General features: G+C 42.3%; 2 protein-coding genes across 2 annotated transcripts in view; one reads left to right on the top strand and one right to left on the bottom strand.

The window, feature by feature from the left end:
* LOC135532479 (zinc finger protein 436-like) overlaps positions 1-25,000 on the bottom strand; it is a 781,678-nt gene that overhangs the window by 450,276 nt on the left and 306,402 nt on the right. The gene's annotated exons all lie outside the window — the stretch shown is intronic.
* LOC135532795 (protein sidekick-1-like) overlaps positions 1-25,000 on the top strand; it is a 346,541-nt gene that overhangs the window by 127,675 nt on the left and 193,866 nt on the right. The window contains exon 5 of the mRNA XM_064960236.1: positions 9,218-9,351. Coding sequence (XP_064816308.1) covers positions 9,218-9,351 — 134 coding nt within the window. The remainder of the gene's footprint in view (positions 1-9,217; positions 9,352-25,000) is intronic.

Raw genomic sequence — 25,000 nt, 5'->3', positions numbered from 1 at the left:
CAGACCAACACACACACACACAGGTCAGTTAGAGAGGCTGAACACAGGTCAGTTAGAGAGGCTGAACACAGGTCAGTTAGAGAGGCTGAACACAGGTCAGTTAGTGAGGCTGAACACAGGTCAGTGAGGCTGAACACAGGTCAGTTAGAGAGGCTGAACACAGGTCAGTTAGTGAGGCTGAACACAGGTCAGTTAGAGAGGCTGAACACAGGTCAGTTAGAGAGGCTGAACACAGGTCAGTTAGTGAGGCTGAACACAGGTCAGTTAGAGAGGCTGAACACAGGTCAGTTAGTGAGGCTGAACACAGGTCAGTTAGAGAGGCTGAACACAGGTCAGTTAGTGAGGCTGAACACAGGTCAGTTAGTGAGGCTGAACACAGGTCAGTTAGAGAGGCTGAACACAGGTCAGTGAGGCTGAACACAGGTCAGTGAGGCTGAACACAGGTCAGTTAGAGAGGCTGAACACAGGTCAGTTAGAGAGGCTGAACACAGGTCAGTGAGGCTGAACACAGGTCAGTTAGTGAGGCTGAACACAGGTCAGTTAGAGAGGCTGAACACAGGTCAGTTAGAGAGGCTGAACACAGGTCAGTTAGTGAGGCTGAACACAGGTCAGTTAGAGAGGCTGAACACAGGTCAGTGAGGCTGAACACAGGTCAGTGAGGCTGAACACAGGTCAGTTAGTGAGGCTGAACACAGGTCAGTTAGAGAGGCTAAACACAGGTCAGTGAGACTGAACACAGGTCAGTGAGGCTGAACACAGGTCAGTTAGAGAGGCTGAACACAGGTCAGTGAGGCTGAACACAGGTCAGTGAGGCTGAACACAGGTCAGTTAGTGAGGCTGAACACAGGTCAGTTAGAGAGGCTGAACACAGGTCAGTGAGGCTGAACACAGGTCAGTGAGGCTGAACACAGGTCAGTTAGTGAGGCTGAACACAGGTCAGTTAGTGAGGCTGAACACAGGTCAGTTAGTGAGGCTGAACACAGGTCAGTTAGAGAGGCTGAACACAGGTCAGTGAGGCTGAACACAGGTCAGTTAGTGAGGCTGAACACAGGTCAGTTAGAGAGGCTGAACACAGGTCAGTTAGTGAGGCTGAACACAGGTCAGTTAGAGAGGCTGAACACAGGTCAGTTAGAGAGGCTGAACACAGGTCAGTTAGAGAGGCTGAACACAGGTCAGTGAGGCTGAACACAGGTCAGTTAGAGAGGCTGAACACAGGTCAGTTAGAGAGGCTGAACACAGGTCAGTTAGAGAGGCTGAACACAGGTCAGTGAGGCTGAACACAGGTCAGTTAGAGAGGCTGAACACAGGTCAGTTAGAGAGGCTGAACACAGGTCAGTGAGGCTGAACACAGGTCAGTGAGGCTGAACACAGGTCAGTTAGTGAGACTGAACACAGGTCAGTTAGTGAGGCTGAACACAGGTCAGTTAGTGAGGCTGAACACAGGTCAGTTAGAGAGGCTGAACACAGGTCAGTTAGTGAGGCTGAACACAGGTCAGTTAGTGAGACTGAACACAGGTCAGTTAGTGAGGCTGAACACAGGTCAGTTAGTGAGGCTGAACACAGGTCAGTTAGAGAGGCTGAACACAGGTCAGTTAGTGAGGCTGAACACAGGTCAGTTAGAGAGGCTGAACACAGGTCAGTTAGTGAGGCTGAACACAGGTCAGTCAGTGAGGCTGAACACAGGTCAGTTAGTGAAGCTGAACACAGGTCAGTTAGTGAGGCTGAACACAGGTCAGTTAGTGAGGCTGAACACAGGTCAGTTAGAGAGGCTGAACACAGGTCAGTGAGGCTGAACACAGGTCAGTTAGTGAGGCTGAACACAGGTCAGTTAGTGAGGCTGAACACAGGTCAGTTAGAGAGGCTGAACACAGGTCAGTTAGAGAGGCTGAACACAGGTCAGTTAGAGAGGCTGAACACAGGTCAGTTAGTGAGGCTGAACACAGGTCAGTTAGAGAGGCTGAACACAGGTCAGTTAGAGAGGCTGAACACAGGTCAGTTAGAGAGGCTGAACACAGGTCAGTGAGGCTGAACACAGGTCAGTGAGGCTGAACACAGGTCAGTTAGAGAGGCTGAACACAGGTCAGTTAGTGAGGCTGAACACAGGTCAGTTAGTGAGGCTGAACACAGGTCAGTGAGGCTGAACACAGGTCAGTGAGGCTGAACACAGGTCAGTTAGTGAGGCTGAACACAGGTCAGTTAGTGAGGCTGAACACAGGTCAGTTAGAGAGGCTGAACACCGGTCAGTTAGAGAGGCTGAACACAGGTCAGTTAGTGAGGCTGAACACAGGTCAGTTAGTGAGGCTGAACACAGGTCAGTTAGAGAGGCTGAACACAGGTCAGTCAGTGAAGCTGAACACAGGTCAGTTAGAGAGGCTGAACACAGGTCAGAGAGGCTGAACACAGGTCAGTGAGGCTGAACACAGGTCAGTCAGAGAGGCTGAACACAGGTCAGTGAGGCTGAACACAGGTCAGTTAGTGAGGCTGAACACAGGTCAGTTAGTGAGGCTGAACACAGGTCAGTGAGGCTGAACACAGGTCAGTTAGAGAGGCTGAACACAGGTCAGTTAGAGAGGCTGAACACAGGTCAGTTAGAGAGGCTGAACACAGGTCAGTTAGTGAGGCTGAACACAGGTCAGTTAGAGAGGCTGAACACAGGTCAGTTAGAGAGGCTGAACACAGGTCAGTTAGTGAAGCTCTTGTACTGTGCTTTGTGTTGTGTTATTGTCTCTCACCTGCTTAATCGTAGGTTTTAACAGACTTGCGTTGAGCAGACGACATGAGCTGCGTCCCAATGATCTCTCCTTTCTACCGAAAAAACCTGCACTTCTTCACTTCCCTTCATTGATATGAAAGGAAACAACTTGTATGTGTGAACTTCCTGCAGCTCATTCCGACGCTTTTCAAGTTGTGGAGAAACGACTGGAAATGGAGAGATTAATGTGACGCGGTCAGTTGATACAGGGAACGGTATCCCGGGAAACAGAGTCGCTCCTCCATTTGTTTTTTTACAGCGTCTGACCTTCCATCCCTCCGTTCTCTCCTCTCTTCCTCTCCCTTCCTCATCCTAGTTTAATTTCTCTCTCTGTTCCCCTCTCTTTCCATCCCCCCTTGTGCTTAGATAAACAGTCTGTATCCTGACTCTCTCACACACACACACACACACACACACACACACACACACACACACACACACACACACACACACACACACACACACACACACACACACACACACACACACACACACACACACACACACACACACACACACAGTGTAGCCTAGTGGTTAGAGCATTGGACTAGTAACCGGAAGGTTGCAAGTTCAAATCCCCGAGCTGACAAGGTACAAAATCTGTCGTTCTGCCCCTGAACAGGCAGTTAACCCACTGTTCCTAGGCCGTCATTGAAAATAAGAATTTGTTCTTAACTGACTTGCCTAGTAAAATAAAGGTAAAAAAAAAAAAAAAACACACACACCAGTTAGCCCCCCCCCAGAGTCCACATGAAAACAGTCAGCCTGGCAGAGGAAGTTATATCACAGTCTCTTTGGGGTGTTTTTGAAGGACCAGCTGTCCACACCTCTACCTTGCTAGAATTAGTTAGTCAGTTTGGACAGTGGGACTCTGTGTGTGTCAGTTTGGACAGTGGGACTCTGTGTGTTAGTCAGATTGGACAGTGGGACTCTGTGTGTTAGTCAGTTTGGACAGTGGGACTCTGTGTGTTAGTCAGATTGGACAGTGGGACTCTGTGTTAGTTTGGACAGTGGGACTCTGTGTGTTAGTCAGTTTGGACAGTGGGACTCTGTGTGTTAGTCAGTTTTGACAGTGGGACTCTGTGTTAGTTTGGACAGTGGGACTCTGTGTGTGAGTCAGTTTGGACAGTGGGACTCTGTGTGTGAGTCAGATTGGACAGTGGGACTCTGTGTGTGAGTCAGTTTGGACAGTGGGACTCTGTGTGTTAGTCAGTTTGGACAGTGGGACTCTGTGTGTTAGTCAGTTTGGACAGTGGGACTCTGTGTTAGTTTGGACAGTGGGACTCTGTGTGTTAGTCAGTTTGGACAGTGGGACTCTGTGTGTTAGTCAGTTTGGACAGTGGGACTCTGTGTGTGTCAGTTTGGACAGTGGGACTCTGTGTGTGAGTCAGAGAGAGGGGGAGATTGAGAGAGAGAGGGAGAAATTGAGAGAGAGAGATTGAGAGAGAGATGGAGATATTGAGATATTGAGAGAGATTGAGAGAGAGAGGTAGAGATTGAGAGAGAGAGGGAGAGAGTGAGGGAGAGATTGAGAGAGAGAGGGAGAGATTGAGAGAGTGAGGGAGAGATTGAGAGAGAGAGGGAGAAATTGAGAGAGAGATTGAGAGAGAGAGATATTGAGAGAGAGAGGGAGAGATTGAGAGAGAGAGGGAGATGATTGAGAGAGAGAGGGAGAGATTGAGAGGGAGAGATTGAGAGAGTGAGGGAGAGATGGAGAGAGTGAGGGAGAGATTGAGAGAGAGAGGGAGAAATTGAGAGAGAGAGATATTGAGAGAGGGAGAGATTGAGAGAGATAGAGATATTGAGAGAGGGAGAGATTGAGAGAGAGAGAGATGGAGATATTGAGAGAGAGGGAGAGATTGAGAGAGAGAGGGAGAGATTGAGAGAGAGAGGGAGAGATTGAGAGAGTGAGGGAGAGATTGAGAAAGAGAGAGAGAGATTGAGAGAGAGATGGAGAGATGGAGAGATTGAGAGAGGGAGAGATTGAGAGAGAGAGGGAGAGAGAGATTGAGAGAGAGAGGGAGAGATTGAGAGAGTGAGGGAGAGATTGAGAAAGAGAGAGAGAGATTGAGAGAGAGATGGAGAGAGATGGAGAGATTGAGAGAGGGAGAGATTGAGGGAGAGAGAGATTGAGAGAGAGAGGGAGAGATTGAGAGAGAGAGAGCGGGAGATATTGAGAGAGAGAGAGAGAGAGATGGAGAGATTGAGAGAGAGCGGGAGAGATTGAGACAGAGAGAGATTGAGAGAGAGGGAGAGATGGGGGCAGAGAAAGAGAGAGAGGGAGAGATGGGGGAGAGAAAGAGAGAGAGGGAGAGAGATGGGGGAGAGAAAGAGAGAGATGGGGGAGAGAAAGAGAGAGAGGGAGAGATGGGGAGAGAGAAAGAGATAGGGAGAGAGATGGGGGGAGAGAAAGAGAGAGAGATGGGGGAGAGAGAGGGAGAGATGGAGAGAGAGAAAGAGAGAGAGGGAGAGATGGGGGGGAGAGAGAGGGAGAAATGGAGAGAGAGAAAGAGGGAGAGATGGAGAGAGAGAAAGAGAGAGAGGGAGAGATGGGGGGAGAGAGAGAGAGATGGAGAGATAGGGGGAGAGAAAGAGAGAGGGAGAGATACAGATACAGATCTCTCCGTGATCAATTTGATCGTTTATTAACGTTTACTAATACCTAAACTTGGATTACAGAAGTAGGTTGAAGTGTTTTGTCAAAGTTTATAGGCAACTTTATGAATTTTATAAAATGACGTCGCGTTCGGAAACGTGACTTTTTCCATGGATTTCTCGGTGTTCATAGATGAACATTTTGGGTATATATGGACCGATTTAATCGGAAAAAAGACCCAATTGTGATGTTTATGGAACATATAGGAGTGCCAACAAAGAAGCTCGTCAAAGGTAATGAATGTTTTATATTTTATTTCTGCGTTTTGGGTAGCGCCGGCTACGCTAATTTCTTTGTTTACGTCCCCTTTGTGTGTTTCTGGGGGCTGCATGCTATCAGATAATAGCTTCTCATGCTTTCGCCGAAAAGCATTTTACAAATCTGACATGTTGGCTATATTCACAACGAGTGTGGCTTTAATTGAGTACCTTGCATGTGAGTTTTAATGAAAGTTTGAATTGTATCGAGGACAATTAGTTGGCGCTCTGGAATTTCCGCTGATTTGGTTCCTGTACAGGTACTTAATCCGTAAGAAGTTAAGTGTTGCAGTCATTTCAGTCGCTGTAGTAGCTGACGTGTACAGTGTTTAGTCATCCGCATGCATAGACACACTGGCTTTACTCAAAGCCAGGAGCATGTCATTAGTAAAGATTGAAAAAAAACAAGGTGCCTAGACAGCTGCCCTGGGGATAGGCTTCCATTCTAGAACACTCTCTGTGTTCTGTTAGACAGGTAACTCTTTATCCACAATATAGCCGGGGGTGTAAAGCCAAAACAAGTTTTTCTAACAGCGGACTATGATCGATAATGTGTGGCCCATGTCAATATAAACTTCTCAAGGATGCTCAATATTCAGCCCCTGGTTTGTCTAAACTGCTTCCTTACTGACACACACACACACACACGGACACACGCACGCACACACACACACACACACACACGCACGCACGCACGCACACACACGCACGCACGCACGCACGCACACACACACACACATATCCTTGTGGACATATCCTTGTAGGTAGAAACCACACTAATCTCTTCCATATTCAATATACAGAATATAGAGTACACAATCTCTCTGTCTCACTATTCAATATAGAGTACACAATCTCTCTGTCTCACTATTCAATATAGAGTACACAATCTCTCTGTCTCAATATACAGAATATACAGTATACAATCTCTCTGTGTCAATATACAGAATATAGAGTACACAATCTCTCTGTCTCACTATTCAATATAGAGTACACAATCTCTCTGTCTCACTATTCAATATAGAGTACACAATCTCTCTGTCTCACTATTCAATATAGAGTACACAATCTCTCTGTCTCAATATACAGAATATACAGTACACATTCTCTCTGTCTCAATATACAGAATATACAGTATACAATCTCTCTTTCTCACTATTCAATATAGAGTACACAATCTCTCTGTCTCACTATTCAATATAGAGTACACAATCTATCTGTCTCAATATACAGAATATAGAGTACACAATCTCTCTGTCTCACTATTCAATATACAGAATATAGAGTACACAACCTCTCTGTCTCAATATACAGATTATAGAGTACACAACCTCTGTCTCACTGTTCAATATAGAGTACACAATCTCTCTGTGTCAATATACAGAATATAGAATACACAATCTCTCTGTGTCACTATTCAATATACAGAATATAGAGTACACAACCTCTCTGTCTCAATATACAGAATATAGAGTACACAACCTCTCTGTCTCACTATTCAATATAGAGTGCACAACCTCTCTGTCTCACTATTCAATATAGAGTACACAATCTCTCTGTCTCACTATTCAATATAGAGTACACAATCTCTCTGTGTCAATATACAGAATATAGAGTACACAATCTCTCTGTCTCAATATACAGAATATAGAGTACACAATCTCTCTGTGTCAATATACAGAATATAGAGTACACAACCTCTCTGTCTCACTATTCAATATACAGAATATAGAGTACACAACCTCTCTGTTTTACTATTCAATATAGAGTACACAACCTCTCTGTCTCAATATACAGAATATAGAGTACACAATCTCTCTGTCTCAATATACAGAATATAGAGTACACAACCTCTCTGTTTTACTATTCAATATAGAGTACACAATCTCTCTGTCTCAATATACAGAATATAGAGTACACAATCTCTGTCTCAATATACAGAATATAGAGTACACAACCTCTCTGTCTCAATATACAGAATATAGAGTACACAACCTCTCTGTCTCAATATACAGAATATAGAGTACACAACCTCTCTGTCTCAATATACAGAATATAGAGTACACAACCTCTCTGTTTTACTATTCAATATAGAGTACACAATCTCTCTGTCTCAATATACAGAATATAGAGTACACAACCTCTCTGTCTCAATATACAGAATATAGAGTACACAATCTCTCTGTCTCACTATTCAATATACAGAATATAGAGTACACAACCTCTCTGTCTCAATATACAGATTATAGAGTACACAACCTCTGTCTCACTGTTCAATATAGAGTACACAATCTCTCTGTGTCAATATACAGAATATAGAGTACACAATCTCTCTGTGTCACTATTCAATATACAGAATATAGAGTACACAACCTCTCTGTCTCAATATACAGAATATAGAGTACACAACCTCTCTGTCTCACTATTCAATATAGAGTACACAACCTCTCTGTCTCACTATTCAATATAGAGTGCACAACCTCTCTGTCTCACTATTCAATATAGAGTACACAATCTCTCTGTCTCAATATACAGAATATAGAGTACACAATCTCTCTGTGTCAATATACAGAATATAGAGTACACAACCTCTCTGTCCCACTATTCAATATAGAGTACACAACCTCTCTGTCTCACTATTCAATATAGAGTACACAATCTCTCTGTCTCACTATTCAATATAGAGTACACAATCTCTCTGTCTCACTATTCAATATAGAGTACACAACCTCTCTGTCTCACTATTCAATATAGAGTACACAATCTCTCTGTGTCAATATACAGAATATAGAGTACACAATCTCTCTGTCTCAATATACAGAATATAGAGTACACAACCTCTCTGTTTTACTATTCAATATAGAGTACACAATCTCTCTGTCTCAATATACAGAATATAGAGTACACAACCTCTCTGTCTCAATATACAGAATATAGAGTACACAACCTCTCTGTCTCAATATACAGAATATAGAGTACACAACCTCTCTGTCTCAATATACAGAATATAGAGTACACAACCTCTCTGTTTTACTATTCAATATAGAGTACACAATCTCTCTGTCTCAATATACAGAATATAGAGTACACAACCTCTCTGTCTCAATATACAGAATATAGAGTACACAACCTCTCTGTTTTACTATTCAATATAGAGTACACAATCTCTCTGTCTCAATATACAGAATATAGAGTACACAATCTCTCTGTCTCAATATACAGAATATAAAATACACAATCTGTGTGTGTGTGTGTGTGTGTATTGATAGTTCCTGGTGTGTCAGAGAATGAGCATCAGAGGTTGGATGTCAACAACATGCAGAGACCAGATGAGCGGAAAGGGACTCATTCATCAGCTTGTTTTGGCTGGACGTTGTGTGGATGTTGTGTATACGTTGTGTGGACGTTGTGTGTACGTTGTTTGGACGTTGTGCGGACGTTGTTCAGACGGTGTGCGTACGTTGTGCGGACGTTGTGTGGACGTTCTCCATGTGCTGAAATGATTTTATGGAGAAACTGAAATCCCTGTCTGGTTTTATCTCTCTCCTTCAGAGCCATGTCGTTGGATAATCAGCTGGTTGTCTTGTCGGCCAGGACGGCTGACGCGGGTCGGTACTACGTACAGGCAGTCAACGGGCTGACCGGACAGAACCACACCTCTCCCTCTGTCTACCTCAGCATGGCTGGTAAGAAAAGTCATGCATACAATCTGTATATACACAGGTAGACTATACCTCCACTATACTGTATATACACAGGTAGACTATACCTCCACTATACACTATACTGTCCTCTATACCTCCACTATACACTATACTGTCCTCTATACCTCTACTGTACTGTCCTCTATACCTCCACTATACTGTCCTCTATACCTCCACTATACACTATACTGTCCTCTATACCTCCGCTATACTGTCCTCTATACCTCCACTATACTGTCCTCTATACCTCTACTGTACTGTCCTCTATACCTCCACTATACTGTCCTCTATACCTCCACTATACTGGACTCTATACCTCCACTATACTGGACTCTATACCTCCACTATACTGTCCTCTATACCTCCACTATACTGTATATACACAGGTAGACTATACCTCCACTATACACTATACTGTCCTCTATACCTCCACTATACACTATACTGTCCTCTATACCTCTACTGTACTGTCCTCTATACCTCCACTATACTGTCCTCTATACCTCTACTGTACTGTCCTCTATACCTCCACTATACTGTCCTCTATACCTCCACTATACTGTCCTCTATACCTCCACTATACTGTCCTCTATACCTCCACTATACTGTCCTCTATACCTCCACTATACTGTCCTCTATACCTCCACTATACTGTCCTCTATACCTCCACTATACTGGACTCTATACCTCCACTATACTGGACTCTATTCCTCCACTATACTGTCCTCTATACCTCCACTATACTGTCCTCTGTACCTCCACTATACTGTCCTCTATACCTCCACTAAACTGTCCTCTATACCTCCACTATACTGGCCTCTATACCTCCACTATACTGTCCTCTATACCTCCACTATACTGTCCTCTATACCTCCACTACACTGGACTCTATACCTCCACTATACTGTCCTCTATACCTCCACTATACTGGCCTCTATACCTCCACTATACTGGCCTCTATACCTCCACTATACTGTCCTCTATACCTCCACTATACTGTCCTCTATACATCCACTATACTGTCCTCTATACCTCTACTGTACTGTCCTCTGTACCTCCACTACACTGTCCTCTATACCTCCACTATACTGGACTCTATACCTCCACTATACTGGCCTCTATACCCCCACTATATTGTCCTCTATACCTCCACTATACTGTCCTCTATACCTCCACTATACTGTCCTCTATACCTCCACTATACTGTCCTCTATACCTCTACTATACTGTCTTCTATACCTCCACTATACTGTCCTCTATACCTCCACTATACTGTCCTCTATACCTCCACTATACTGTCCTCTATACCTCCACTATACTGTCTTCTATACCTCCACTATACTGTCCTCTATACCTCCACTATACTGTCCTCTATACCTCCACTATACTGTCCTCTATTCCTCCACTATACTGTCCTCTATTCCTCCACTATACTGTCCTCTATACCTCCACTATACTGTCCTCTATACCTCCACTATACTGTCCTCTATACCTCCACCATACTGTCCTCTATACCTCTACTGTACTGTCCTCTATACCTCCACTATACTGTCCTCTATACCTCCACTATACTGTCCTCTATACCTACACTATACTATCCTCTATACCTCCACTATACTGTCCTCTATACCTCCACTATACTGTCCTCTATACCTCCACTATACCGTTCAGCTGAAGTTTGGTACAGAGGGGGAGAGAGAGACAGGAAGAGAGAGAGAGAAGGAGGAAGAGAGGGAGGAGGAGGAGGAAGAGAGAGAGAGGAGGAGGAGGAAGAGAGGAGTGGAGGAGGAAGAGAGAGAGAGGAGGAGGAGGAAGAGAAGAGAGGAGGAGGAGGAAGAAAGGAGGGGAGGAGGAAGAGGAAGAGAGAGAGGAGTTGGAGGAAGAGAGGAGGGGAGGAGGAAGAGAGAGAGAGGAGGAGGAAGAGAGGAGGGGAGGAGGAGGAATGTGTCCCTCGTGTCTGTGTGGTGTTTTAATTAGACTCTCTTTATGGAGCTGTATGCTATGGTTTACACTGTCACACACACACACTCACACACACACACACACACACACACACACACACACACACACACACACACACACACACACACACACACACACACACACACACACACACACACCTTCTCCATTAAAGTGGAACTGACAGCGTTTCATCAACATGCAATCTTGTTAACATGTGTTGATCTACACCCCAGGAAGAATCTGTCAGGCCACCGCTTAGATATGGTCATTTTCACCTCTTAAATACATAGACTGTATGGGAATGACGTATAGTAACGAGTTTGTGTAGATCTAGAAACATAGAGCTGGAAAGTGTTTGTGTAAATATAGAAACATAGAGCTGGAAAGAGTTTGTGTAGATATAGAAACATAGAGCAGGAAATAGTTTGTGTAGATACAATAACATAGAGAGGGAAATAGTTTGTGTAGATCTAGAAACATAGAGCTGGAAAGTGTTTGTGTAGATATAGAAACATAGAGCTGGAAAGAGTTTGTGTAGATATAGAAACATAGAGCAGGAAATAGTTTGTGTAGATACAGTAACATAGAGAGGGAAAGAGATTGTGTAGATATAGAAACAAAGAGCTGGAAAGAGTTTGTGTCGATATAGAAACATAGAGCAGAAAATAGTTTGTGTAGATACAGTAACATAGAGAGGGAAAGAGTTTGTGTAGATATAGAAACAAAGAGCTGGAAAGAGTTTGTGTCGATATAGAAACATAGAGCAGGAAATAGTTTGTGTAGATACAGTAACATAGAGAGGGAAAGAGTTTGTGTAGATATAGAAACATAGAGCAGGAAATAGTTTGTGTAGATACAGTAACATAGAGAGGGAAAGAGTTTGTGTAGATATAGAAACAAAGAGCTGGAAAGAGTTTGTGTCGATATAGAAACATAGAGAGGGAAAGAGTTTGTGTAGATATAGAAACAAAGAGCTGGAAAGAGTTTGTGTCGATATAGAAACATAAAGCAGGAAATAGTTTGTGTAGATACAGTAATATAGAGAGGGAAAGAGTTTGTGTCGATATAGAAACATAGAGCTGTAAAGAGTTTGTGTAGATATAGAAACATAGAGCTGGAAAGCGTTTGTGTAGATATAGAAACATAGAGAGGGAAAGCATCCGTGTCGATATAGAAACATAGAGCAGGAAATAGTTTGTGTAGATACAGTAACATAGAGAGGGAAATAGTTTGTGTAGATATAGAAACAAAGAGCTGGAAAGAGTTTGTGTAGATATAGAAACATAGAGAGGGAAAGCGTATTAATAGACACTGCAGTAAATTAATCCTAATAAATACATCTGCCACAAGAGGCCTGTTGGGCCTGTCATCATTCACTATGAACTGGACTGTGTGTTTACAGGCAGTAGGGCCTGTCATCATTCACTATGAACTGGACTGTGTGTTTACAGGCAGTAGGGCCTGTCATCATTCACTATGAACTGGACTGTGTGTTTACAGGCAGTAGGGCCTGTCATCATTCACTATGAACTGGACTCTGTGTTTACAGGCAGTAGGGCCTGTCATCATTCACTATGAACTGGACTGTGTGTTTACAGGCAGTAGGGCCTGTCATTATTCACTATGAACTGGACTGTGTGTTTACAGGCAGTAGGGCCTGTCATCATTCACTATGAACTGGACTGTGTGTTTACAGGCAGTAGGGCCTGTCATCATTCACTATGAACTGGACTGTGTGTTTACAGGCAGTAGGGCCTGTTATCATTCACTATGAACTGGACTGTGTGTTTACAGGCAGTAGGGCCTGTCATCATTCACTATGAACTGGACTGTGTGTTTACAGGCAGTAGGGCCTGTCATCATTCACTATGAACTGGACTGTGTGTTTACAGGCAGTAGGGCCTGTCATCATTCACTATGAACTGGACTGTGTGTTTACAGGCAGTAGGGCCTGTCATCATTCACTATGAACTGGACTGTGTGTTTACAGGCAGTAGGGCCTGTCATCATTCACTATGAACTGGACTGTGTGTTTACAGGCAGTAGGGCCTGTCATCATTCACTATGAACTGGACTGTGTGTTTACAGGCAGTAGGGCCTGTCATCATTCACTATGAACTGGACTGTGTGTTTACAGGCAGTAGGGCCTGTCATCATTCACTATGAACTGGACTGTGTGTTTACAGGCAGTAGGGCCTGTCATCATTCACTATGAACTGGACTGTGTGTTTACAGGCAGTAGGGCCTGTCATCATTCACTATGAACTGGACTGTGTGTTTACAGGCAGTAGGGCCTGTCATCATTCACTATGAACTGGACTGGGTGTTTACAGGCAGTAGGGCCTGTCATCATTCACTATGAACTGGACTGTGTGTTTACAGGCAGTAGGGCCTGTCATCATTCACTATGAACTGGACTGTGTGTTTACAGGCAACAGCCAAAAGCCACAAAATCCAAAGGATTTCTGTAACTATGGAAACACCACCGGTAGTCCTCTGACAGAACTTTACCGTCCTGTTGATCAAACAAGCATGAAAAGCCAGGCTCTCTTTCCCTCAGTAATGCACATCAACAGCAACAACATCCACAACTAATGCCAGCCAGAGCAAGATGAGATCAAATCTAACCCAAGGAACATTAGATAAAACCCTTCTAAAAAAAAAAAAGAATTTTTCAGCAAGTTGGTCGTTGAAATTGCATTGAACTGCATCCATCTCTTCTGCCAGCAATGCCTTAGTGTACGTCATGGAATGTTGAGACAAATATAACACATTTAAAATAAAATTATAGAGAGTTGATTTTGTAGCATAAACTGGGAATTGGATATTTTTGACTGATATTCTGATTGTCTGTTTGTTTCATATCTGATAAGTAGTGAAAATGTCAGTTCCATTTCAAAGACGAAGCCTGAAGTTCATAGCTGTCTGTCAAAACTCCTCGGTTTTAAATCTCCTCTCTCTCTCTCTCTCTCTCTCTCTCTCTCTCTCTCTCTCTCTCTCTCTCTCTCTCTCTCTCTCTCCCTCTGCCTGTCCATCTCTCTGTTTCTCTCTCTACCCCCTCCATCTCTCTGTTTCTCTCTCTACCCCCCCTCTCTCTCTCTCCCTCTGCCTGTCCATCTCTCTGCTTCTCTCTCTACCCCCTCCTCTCTCTCTCTCTCTCTCCCTCTGCCTGTGCATCTCTGTGTTTCTCTCTCTACCCCCCTCTCTCTCTATGTTTCTCTCTCTCCCTCTCTCTCTCTCTCTCTCCCCCTCTGTCTCTCTCTCTGTCTCTCTCTACCCCCCCCCCCCTCTCTCTCTCTCTCTCAATTCAATTAAATTGACTTTATTGACAAGTTCATTATTACTTATATATATATATACATGGGATTACCATTAACAACAACTACAACAACCATTTTAATGAGAACAACAATACATTAAAGCAGTGGTAGTCGGCCAGTGTCAACCTGACTGAGAAGACACATGTCCTGGTAGTAGACCAGTGTCAACATGACTATGAAGACACATGTCCTGGTAGTAGACCAGTGTCAACATGACTGGAAAGACACATGTCCTGGTAGTAGACCAGTGTCAACCTGACTATGAAGACACATGTCATGGTAGTAGACCAGTGTCAACATGACTGGAAAGACACATGTCCTGGTAGTAGACCAGTGTCAACATGACTGAGAAGACACATGTCATGGTAGTAGACCAGTGTCAACATGACTGGAAAGACACATGTCCTGGTAGTAGACCAGTGTCAACCTGACTATGAAGACACATGTCCTGGTAGTAGACCAGTGTCAACATGACTGGAAAGACACATGTCCTGGTAGTAGACCAGTGTCAACCTGACTATGAAGACACATGTCCTGGTAGTAGACCAGTGTCAACATGACTGAGAAGAAACATGTCATGGTCGTAGACCAGTGTCAACCTGACTATGAAGACACATGTCCTGGTAGTAGACCAGTGTCAACATGACTGGAAAGACACATGTCCTGGTAGTAGACCAGTGTCAACATGACTGAGAAGACACATGTCCTGGTAGTAGACCAGTGTCAACATGACTGAGAAGACACATGACCTGGTAGTAGACCAGTGTCAACATGACTGAGAAGACACATGTCCTGGTAGTAGACCAGTGTCAACATGACTGAGAAGACACATGACCTGGTAGTAGACCAGTGTCAACATGACTGAGAAGACACATGACCTGGTAGTAGACCAGTGTCAACATGACTGAGAAGACACATGTCCTGGTAGTAGACCAGTGTCAACATGACTGAGAAGACACATGTCCTGGTAGTAGACCAGTGTCAACATGACTGAGAAGACACATGTCCTGGTAGTAGACCAGTGTCAACCTGACTGAGAAGACACATGTCATGGTAGTAGACCAGTGTCATCCTGACTAATAAGACACATGGCCTGGTCGTAGACCAGTGTCAACCTGACTGAGAAGACACATGTCATGGTCGTAGACCAGTGTAGACCTGTTATGAAAGACAAAACAAAACAAGATGGGAAATATTATCGACATGACTTTGCACTTTTCACTGGCTGTCACTCAGGTTGTGGCAGGAGGACACATATTTGGCTGTCAAAACGGCATATTTTGGCTTTTCACCCAATAAATATTAGATTTTTTTCTTCATCTTTTGTAGTTTCAAATTCTTTGTATTGAATTATAATTTTGGGAAAGAAAGAAATATTCTTTTAGGATTTGTCACAGTGTAATAGGAAATGCAGCTCTGTCTCTACCTCTCCCCTGGAGCAGAGTGAGCACAGCCTGTCCTCTCTGGGCAGCCAGGTTTGTCTGTGACGACCGGTCTCTATAGCCAGACTGTCCTCTCTGGGCAGCCAGGTTTGTCTGTGACGACATGTCTCTATAGCCAGACTGCTCTCACTGAGTCTGTACCTAGTCAAAGTTTTCCTCAGTTTTCAATCAGTCACTGTGGTCAGATAGTCTGACACCATGTACTGTTTAGACTGTGTCTAAACTGTCTGTTTAGAGCCAAATAGCATTGAAGATTACTTTGATTTTTTGTTGTGTCTTTCCTATAGGTGATATATTTTTATTTTTGTTTTGTGATGATTTGGTTGGGCCAGATTTTCTGAGTGCTGTCCTGAGGCTCTATGGGGTTGGTTTGGGTTTGTGAACTGAGCCTCAGAACCAGCTGGCTGAGGGGACTCTTCTCTTTTTTCATCTTCTCTCTCTCCCCATCTCTCTGCCTCTCTCTCTCTCTCCCCATCTCTCTGTCTCTCCCCATCTCTCTCTCTCTCTCTCTCTCTCTCTCTCTCTCTCTCTCTCTCTCTCTCTCTCTCTCTCTCCCCATCTCTCTGTCTCTCCCCATCTCTCTCTCTCTCCCCATCTCTCTCTCTCTCTCAATTTCAATTCAATTCAAGGGGCTTTATTGGCATGGGAAACATGTGTTAACATTGCCAAAGCAAGTAAGGTAAACAATAAAAATTAACAATAGACATCACACATACAGAAGTTTCAAAACAATAAAGACATTACAAATGTCATATTATATATATATATACAGTGTTTTTACAAGGTACAAATGGTAAAGGACACAAGATAAAATAAATAAGCATAGATATGGGTTGTATTTACAATTTACATTTACATTTAAGTCATTTAGCAGACGCTCTTATCCAGAGCGACTTACAAATTGGTGAATTCACCTTCTGACATCCAGTGGAACAGCCACTTTACAATAGTGCATCTAAATCATTAAGGGGGGGTGAGAAGGATTACTTATCCTATCCTAGGTATTCCTTGAAGAGGTGGGGTTTCAGGTGTCTCCGGAAGGTGGTGATTGACTCCGCTGTCCTGGCGTCGTGAGGGAGTTTGTTCCACCATTGGGGGGCCAGAGCAGCGAACAATGGTGTTTGTTCCTCACTGGTTGCCCTTTTCTCGTGGCAACAGGTCACAAATCTTGCTGCTCTGATGGCACACTGTGGAATTTCACCCAGTAGATATGGGAGTTTTTCAAAATTGGATTTGTTTTCGAATTCTTTGTGGATCTGTGTAATCTGAGGGAAATATGTCTCTCTCTCTCTCCCCATCTCTCTGTCTCTCCCCATCTCTCTCTCTCTCTCTCTCTCTCTCCCCATCTCTCTGTCTCTCCCCATCTCTCTCTCTCCCCATCTCTCTCTCTCTCCCCATCTCTCTCTCTCTCTCCCCATCTCTCTCTCTCTCCCCATCTCTCTCTCTCTCTGTCTCCCCCCTTCACCGCAAGAGTGAAGGGGGGAGACAGAGGGTGTTAAAATGAGGAGAGTGTAGAATATTTCCTACGATAAACAATGTAGTTGAGATCAGAACATGAAACATAAAGATTTAATGCGGGCAGAACTGAAAAAGCGTGTGCAAGCTTTTTTTTTTTTTTCAAGGAGTCCTACAAACCTGACTCAGTTACACCAGCTCTGTCAGGAGGAATGGGCCAACATTCACCTAACTTATTGTGGGAAGCTTGTGGAAGGGGCTGTCCGAAACGTTTGACCCAAGTTAAACAATTTAAAGGCAATGCTACCAAATACTAATTGAGTGTATGTTAACTTCTGACCCAGTGGGAATGTGATGAAAGAAATATAAGTTGAAAGAAATACTATTATTCTGACATTTCACATTCTTAAAATAAAGTGGTGATCCTAACTGACCAGGGACAAACAGGGAATTCAGAAAGTCCTCCATTGATTTGTCCTCCAGCTGGTCTCCACCAGTGAACAGAATGATTGTTGTGTCATAGAGCCCCGGGGTGTCGATGACATCAGTCTTCCTCCCACCCACCACATACACAAAAATGAGAACAACAGCCAATCAAAAAGGTTCTTTATTGTAAACGATTCAGAAAGTCCTCCATTGATTTGTCCTCCAGCTGGTCTCCTCCAGTGAACAGAATGATTGCTGTGAAATAAATTAAATAAGTGGGGATCCTAACTGACCAGGGACAAACAGGGAATTTTTTACTAGGATTAAATGTCAGGAATTGTGAAAAACTGAGTTGAAATGTATTTGGCTGAAGGTGTATGTAAACTTACTAACTAACTAACTAACTAACTAAGGTCTATGTAAACTTACTAACTAACTAAGGTCTATGTAAACTAACTAACTAACTAACTAAGGTCTATGTAAACATACTAACTAACTAAGGTCTATGTAAACTTACTAACTAACTAACTAAGGTCTATGTAAACTTACTAACTAACTAACTAAGGTCTATGTAAACTTACTTACTAACTAACTAACTAAGGTCTATGTAAACTTACTAACTAACTAACTAAGGTCTATGTAAACTTACTAACTAACTAACTAAGGTCAATGTAAACTTACTAACTAACTAACTAAGGTGTATGTAAACTTACTAACTAACTAACTAACTAAGGTCTATGTAAACTTACTAACTAACTAACTAACTAAGGTCTATGTAAACTTACTAACTAACTAACTAACTAAGGTCTATGTAAACTTACTAACAAACTAACTAAGGTCTATGTAAACTTACTAACTAACTAACTAAGGTCAATGTAAACTTACTAACTAACTAACTAAGGTCAATGTAAACTTACTAACTAACTAACTAAGGTCAATGTAAACTTACTAACTAACTAAGGTCTATGTAAACTAACTAACTAACTAACTAACTAACTAACTAACTAACTAACTAAGGTCTACGTAAACTTACTAACTAACTAACTAACTAACTAACTAAGGTCTATGTAAACTTACTAACTAACGAAGGTCTATGTAAACTTACTAACTAACTAACTAAGGTCTATGTAACCTTACTAACTAACTAAGGTCTATGTAACCTTACTAACTAACTAAGGTCTATGTAAACTTACTAACTAACTAACTAAGGTCTATGTAAACTAACTAACTAACTAAGGTCTATGTAAACTTACTAACTAACTAACTAACTAAGGTCTATGTAAACTTAATAACTAACTAACTAAGGTCTATGTAAACTTACTAACTAACTAACTAACTAAGGTCTATGTAAACTAACTAACTAACTAACTAAGGTCTATGTAAACTTACTAACTAACTAACTAACTAACTAACTTACTAACTAACTAACTAACTAAGGTCTATGTAAACTTACTAACTAACTAACTAAGGTCTATGTAAACTTACTAACTAACTAACTAAGGTCTATGTAAACTTACTAACTAACTAAGGTATATGTAAACTTACTAACTAACTAAGGTCTATGTAAACTAACTAACTAACTAAGGTCTATGTAAACTTACTAACTAACTAAGGTCTATGTAAACTTACTAACTAACTAACTAAGGTCTATGTAAACTTACTAACTAACTAACTAAGGTCTATGTAAACTTACTTACTAACTAACTAACTAAGGTCTATGTAAACTTACTAACTAACTAACTAAGGTCTATGTAAACTTACTAACTAACTAACTAAGGTCAATGTAAACTTACTAACTAACTAACTAAGGTGTATGTAAACTTACTAACTAACTAACTAACTAAGGTCTATGTAAACTTACTAACTAACTAACTAACTAAGGTCTATGTAAACTTACTAACAAACTAACTAAGGTCTATGTAAACTTACTAACTAACTAACTAAGGTCAATGTAAACTTACTAACTAACTAACTAAGGTCAATGTAAACTTACTAACTAACTAACTAAGGTCAATGTAAACTTACTAACTAACTAAGGTCTATGTAAACTAACTAACTAACTAACTAACTAACTAACTAAGGTCTATGTAAACTTACTAACTAACTAACTAAGGTCTATGTAAACTTACTAACTAACTAACTAACTAACTAAGGTCTATGTAAACTTACTAACTAACTAACTAAGGTCTATGTAAACTTACTAACTAACTAACTAAGGTCTAGGTAAACTTACTAACTAACTAACTAACTAACTAACCAAGGTGTATGTAAACTTACTAACTAACTAACTAAGGTCTATGTAAACTTACTAACTAACTAACTAAGGTCTATGTAAACTTACTAACTAACTAACTAACTAACTAACTAACCAAGGTGTATGTAAACTTACTAACTAACTAACTAAGGTCTATGTAAACTTACTAACTAACTAACTAAGGTCTATGTAAACTTACTAACTAACTAACTAACTAACTAACTAACCAAGGTCTATGTAAACTTACTAACTAACTAACTAAGGTCTATGTAAACTTACTAACTAACTAACTAAGGTCTATGTAAACTTACTAACTGTATGTTGTCACAGGCCGGTGGCTAAAAGGAGAACAACAGCCAATCAAAAAGGTTCTTTATTGTAAACGATTCAGAAAGTCCTCCATTGATTTGTCCTCCAGCTGGTCTCCTCCAGTGAACAGAATGATTGTTGTGTCATAGAGCCCCGGGGTGTCGATGACATCAGTCTTCCTCCCACCCACCACATACACAAAAATGAGAACAACAGCCAATCAAAAAGGTTCTTTAAACGATTAACTTTAAACAAAGAAAAAGGAATGAGGTGTGACAGTATCATAATGTGAGCTGTATGTAAAGTGCAGGGATGCGTGAATCTGTGTGTGTGAATATGACTGAGTGAAAACTAAGTAAAACTACACATGAACAAACAAACAGGATCATACCTGGAGGAGCAGAGAGAGAGAGAGACAAGAGAGATTAGTGAAGCCCTGAGCCCAGGTGACAACAATCACTAACGACCCTCCTCTGCCTGCAGGAGGAACAGCCCCTGTAAACCTACGACTTCAACTGTACTTGGTCCTCTGGAGGACACAGGCTCAGATGACAAAAGAATCACTGGTTTCATTCATTCCAGCTATGATCCTGATTAGAGGCGTGTGTGTTGCCTTGTTTCACTTTATATTATTTAGGAGGACGTAGAACATTATTTTCAATCTCTCTCTCTCTTTTCTCTCTGTAACGAGTCTCTGTGTAGTTCTATAATTGAAACCCTGGTGAACAGAAAGATGGAAGGAGGACTGACCGACTTCACGGACTGTGGCTGTTAGATGTTGGTGTGTGTGTGTGTGTGTGTGTGTGTGTGTGTGTGTGTGTGTGTGTGTGTGTGTGTGTGTGTGTGTGTGTGTGTGTGTGTGTGTGTGTGTGTGTCCATGCTTTTCCTTGTTAGAGAGCTTAGATCATGATGCAATACAATCCTGTGTGTGTGTGTGTTTGTGTGTGTGTGTGTGTGTGTGTGTGTGTGTGTGTCTCTGTCTGTTTGTCTGTTTGTCTGTCTGTCTGTCTGTCTGTCTGTCTGTCAGTGTTGTAGTCAGCATTTCACTGTAAGGTCTACTACACCTGTTGCATTCGGCGCACGTGACAAATAAACTTTGATTTGTTAAGTTTGTTTTATTCACGGCACACTCTGCCGTCCCGGATGTCCAATCGTGTCTGAATCTTGGCTCAGGAAGGCCACCAAAGATCATGACATTTCCATCCCCAACTACAACATTTTCTGACAAGATAGAACTTCCAAAGGGGGCGGAGTTGCAATCTACTGCAGAGATAGCCTGCAGAGTTCTGTCACACTATCCAGGTCTGTGCCCAAACAATTAGAGCTTCTACTTTTAATTTCAATAAGCATTTTTCTACTGCTGGCCATGCTTTCCACCAGGCCACCCCTACCCTGGTCAATAGCACTGCACCCCCCACAACAACTCGCCCAAGCCTCCCCCATTTCTCCTTCTCCCCAATCCTGTCAGCTGATGTTCTGAAAGAGCTGCAAAATCTGACACCTACAAATCAGCAGGACTAGACAATCTGGACCCTCTCTTTCTAAAATTATCCGCCGAAATTCTTGCTACCCCTATTACTAGCCTGTTCACCCTCTCTTTCGTATTGTCTGAGATCCCCAAAGATTGGAAAGCTGCCACGGTCATCCCCCTCTTCAAAGGTGGAGACACTCTAGACCCAAACTGCTACCGACCTCTATCTATACTACCCTGCCTTTCTAAAGTCTTCGAAAGCCAAGTTAAAAACTTCTTGGCTACCCATCCACTGAATTGCAGAGCGCCAATTTCAAATTAAATTACTACAAATATTTAATTTTCATGAAATCACAAGTGCAATTAACCAAAACACAGCTAAGCGTCTTGTTAATCCACCTGGCGTGTCAGATTTCAAAAAAGCTTTACAGCTAAAGCAAACCAAGTGTTTATGTAAGGACATCTCTCTCAGAAGACAAAACATTACAAATAGATTGGTCACGAAAGTCAGAAAAGCAATAAAATGAATCGCTTACCTTTGATGATCTTCAGAGTTTTGCACTCACGAGACTCCCAGTTACACAATAAATGTTCCTTTTGTACGATAAAGATGGTTTTTATATCCAAAAACCTCAATTTGGTTGGCGAGTTTTGTTTACTAATCCACAGGCTCGTGCATGTCACGACGGGCAGACGAAAAATTCCAAATAGTATCCGTAAAGTTCGTAGAAACATGTCAAACGTTTTTTATAATCAATCCTCAGGTTGTTTTTACAATAAATAATCGATAATATTTCAACCGGACGGTAGCTTTTTCAATAGAGAGAAAACGTCTGCTCCAAGCTGCTCGCGCAAAACTCTGGGGACACACAGCTATCCACTGACGCGATCATTCTCGCTCATTTTTCAGAATAAAAGCCTGAAACTATGTCTAAAGACTGTTCACACCTTGTGGAAGCTATAGGGAAAGGAATATGGTTGATATTTTTTTTAAATGGAGGATAGATTTGCAATGAAACAGAAAGGTTTCAAAAGAAGAGGCACTTCCCGGTTGGATTTTCCTCAGGTTTTTGTTATACTCACAGACAATATTTTGACCGTTTTGGAAACTTTAGAGTGTTTTCTATCCTATTTCTATCTGCCAATTTTATGCATATTCTGGGCCTGAGAAATAGGCAGTTTCATTTGGGCATGTTTTTCATCCAAACATCAAAATACTGCCCCCTAGTCCCAGGAAGTTAATAAACAGATCACTGACCATTTGGAATCCCACCGTACCTTAGCTACTATGCAATCAACTTTCTGAACTGGGTGCACCTGAGCCAAGCTCAAGGTCCTAAACGGTATCTTAACCGCCATCGATAAGAGACAATACTGTGCAGCTGCACTCATAGACCTGGCCAAGGCTTTCGACCAATCACCACATTCTTATCGGCAGACTCAACAGCCTTGGTTTCTCAAATGATTGTCCTCGTCTGGTTCACCAACTACTTCTCAGACAGAGTTCTGTGTGACAAATCAGAGGGCCTGTTGTTCGGACCTCTGGAAGTCTCTATAGGGGTGCCACAGGGTTAAATTTTTGTGCCGACTCGTTTCTCTGTATATATCAACATTTATACATTTACACAGTGTCCAAAGAAGGGCCAGCAGTATACAAAATGGTGTCGTCTGCGTAAAGGTGGATCAGGAAATCACCCGCAGCAAGAGTGATATCAATGACGCGACATGTCGCGGGTGATTCCCTGATCCACCTTTACGCAGACGACACCATTTTGTATACTGCTGGCCCTTCTTTGGACACTGTGTTAACAACCCTCCAGGCAAGCTTCAATGCTATACAACACTCCTCCCGTGGCCACCAACTGCTCTTAAATTATTGTAAAGTGGCTGTTCCACTGGATGTCAGAAGGTGAATTCACCAATTTGTAAGTCGCTCTGGATAAGAGCGTCTGCTAAATGACTTAAATGTAAATGTTAAATGTTAAATACAAGTAAAACTAAATTCATGATTTTCAACCAATCGCTGCCAGCACCTGCCCGCCCGTCCAGTATCACTACTCTGGACGGTTCTGACTTAGAATATGTGGACATCTACAAATACCTAGGTTCTGGTTAGACTGTAAACTCTCCTTCTAGACTCACATTAAGCGTCTCAAATCCAAAATTAAATCTAGAATTGTCTTCTTATTTTGCAACAAAGCATCCTTCACTCATGCTGCCAAACATACCCTCGTAAAACTGACCATCTTACCGATCCTCAACTTCGGCGATGTCATTTACAAAATAGCCTCCAACACTCGACTCAGCAAATTAGATGCAGTCTATCACAGTTCCATCCATTTTGTCACCAAAGCCCCATACACTACCCACCACCTGTATGCTCTCGTTGGCTGGCCCTCGCTTCATATTCGTCACCAAACCCACTGGCTCTGTAAGTCTCTGCTAGGTAAAACCCTGGCTTATCTCAGCTCACTGGTCACCATAGCAACACCCACCCGTAGCACGCGCTCCAGCAGGTATATTTCACTTGTCACCCCAAAAGCCAATTTCTCCTTTGGCCGCCTTTCCTTCCGGTTCTCTGCTGCCAATGACTGGAACGAATTACAAAAATCACTGAAGCTGGAGACTCATCTCCCTCACTAACTTTAACTTAAGCACCAGCTGTCAGAGCATCTGCCCATCCAACTATCTCATCCCCAAAGTGTTATTTTTTGTTGCTCCTTTGCACCCCAGTATCTCTACTTGCACATTCATCTTCTGCACATCTATCACTCCAGTGTTTATTTGCTAAATTGTAATTATTTTGTCACTATGGCCTATTTATTGCCTTTCCCTTATCTTACCTTATTTGCACACACTGTATATTGTGTTATTGACTGTGTGTTTATTTATTCCATGTGTAACTCTGTGAAATGAACATCACTACCACTACCACACACCACTACCACACAACACAACACAACCACACCACACACCACTACCACACCACATT

This window comes from Oncorhynchus masou, chromosome 5 (assembly GCF_036934945.1).
Source record: "Oncorhynchus masou masou isolate Uvic2021 chromosome 5, UVic_Omas_1.1, whole genome shotgun sequence".
NCBI lineage: Eukaryota > Metazoa > Chordata > Actinopteri > Salmoniformes > Salmonidae > Oncorhynchus > Oncorhynchus masou.
Note: the sequence above shows the minus strand (reverse complement) of the source record. Positions and strands in the feature narration are given on the sequence as shown.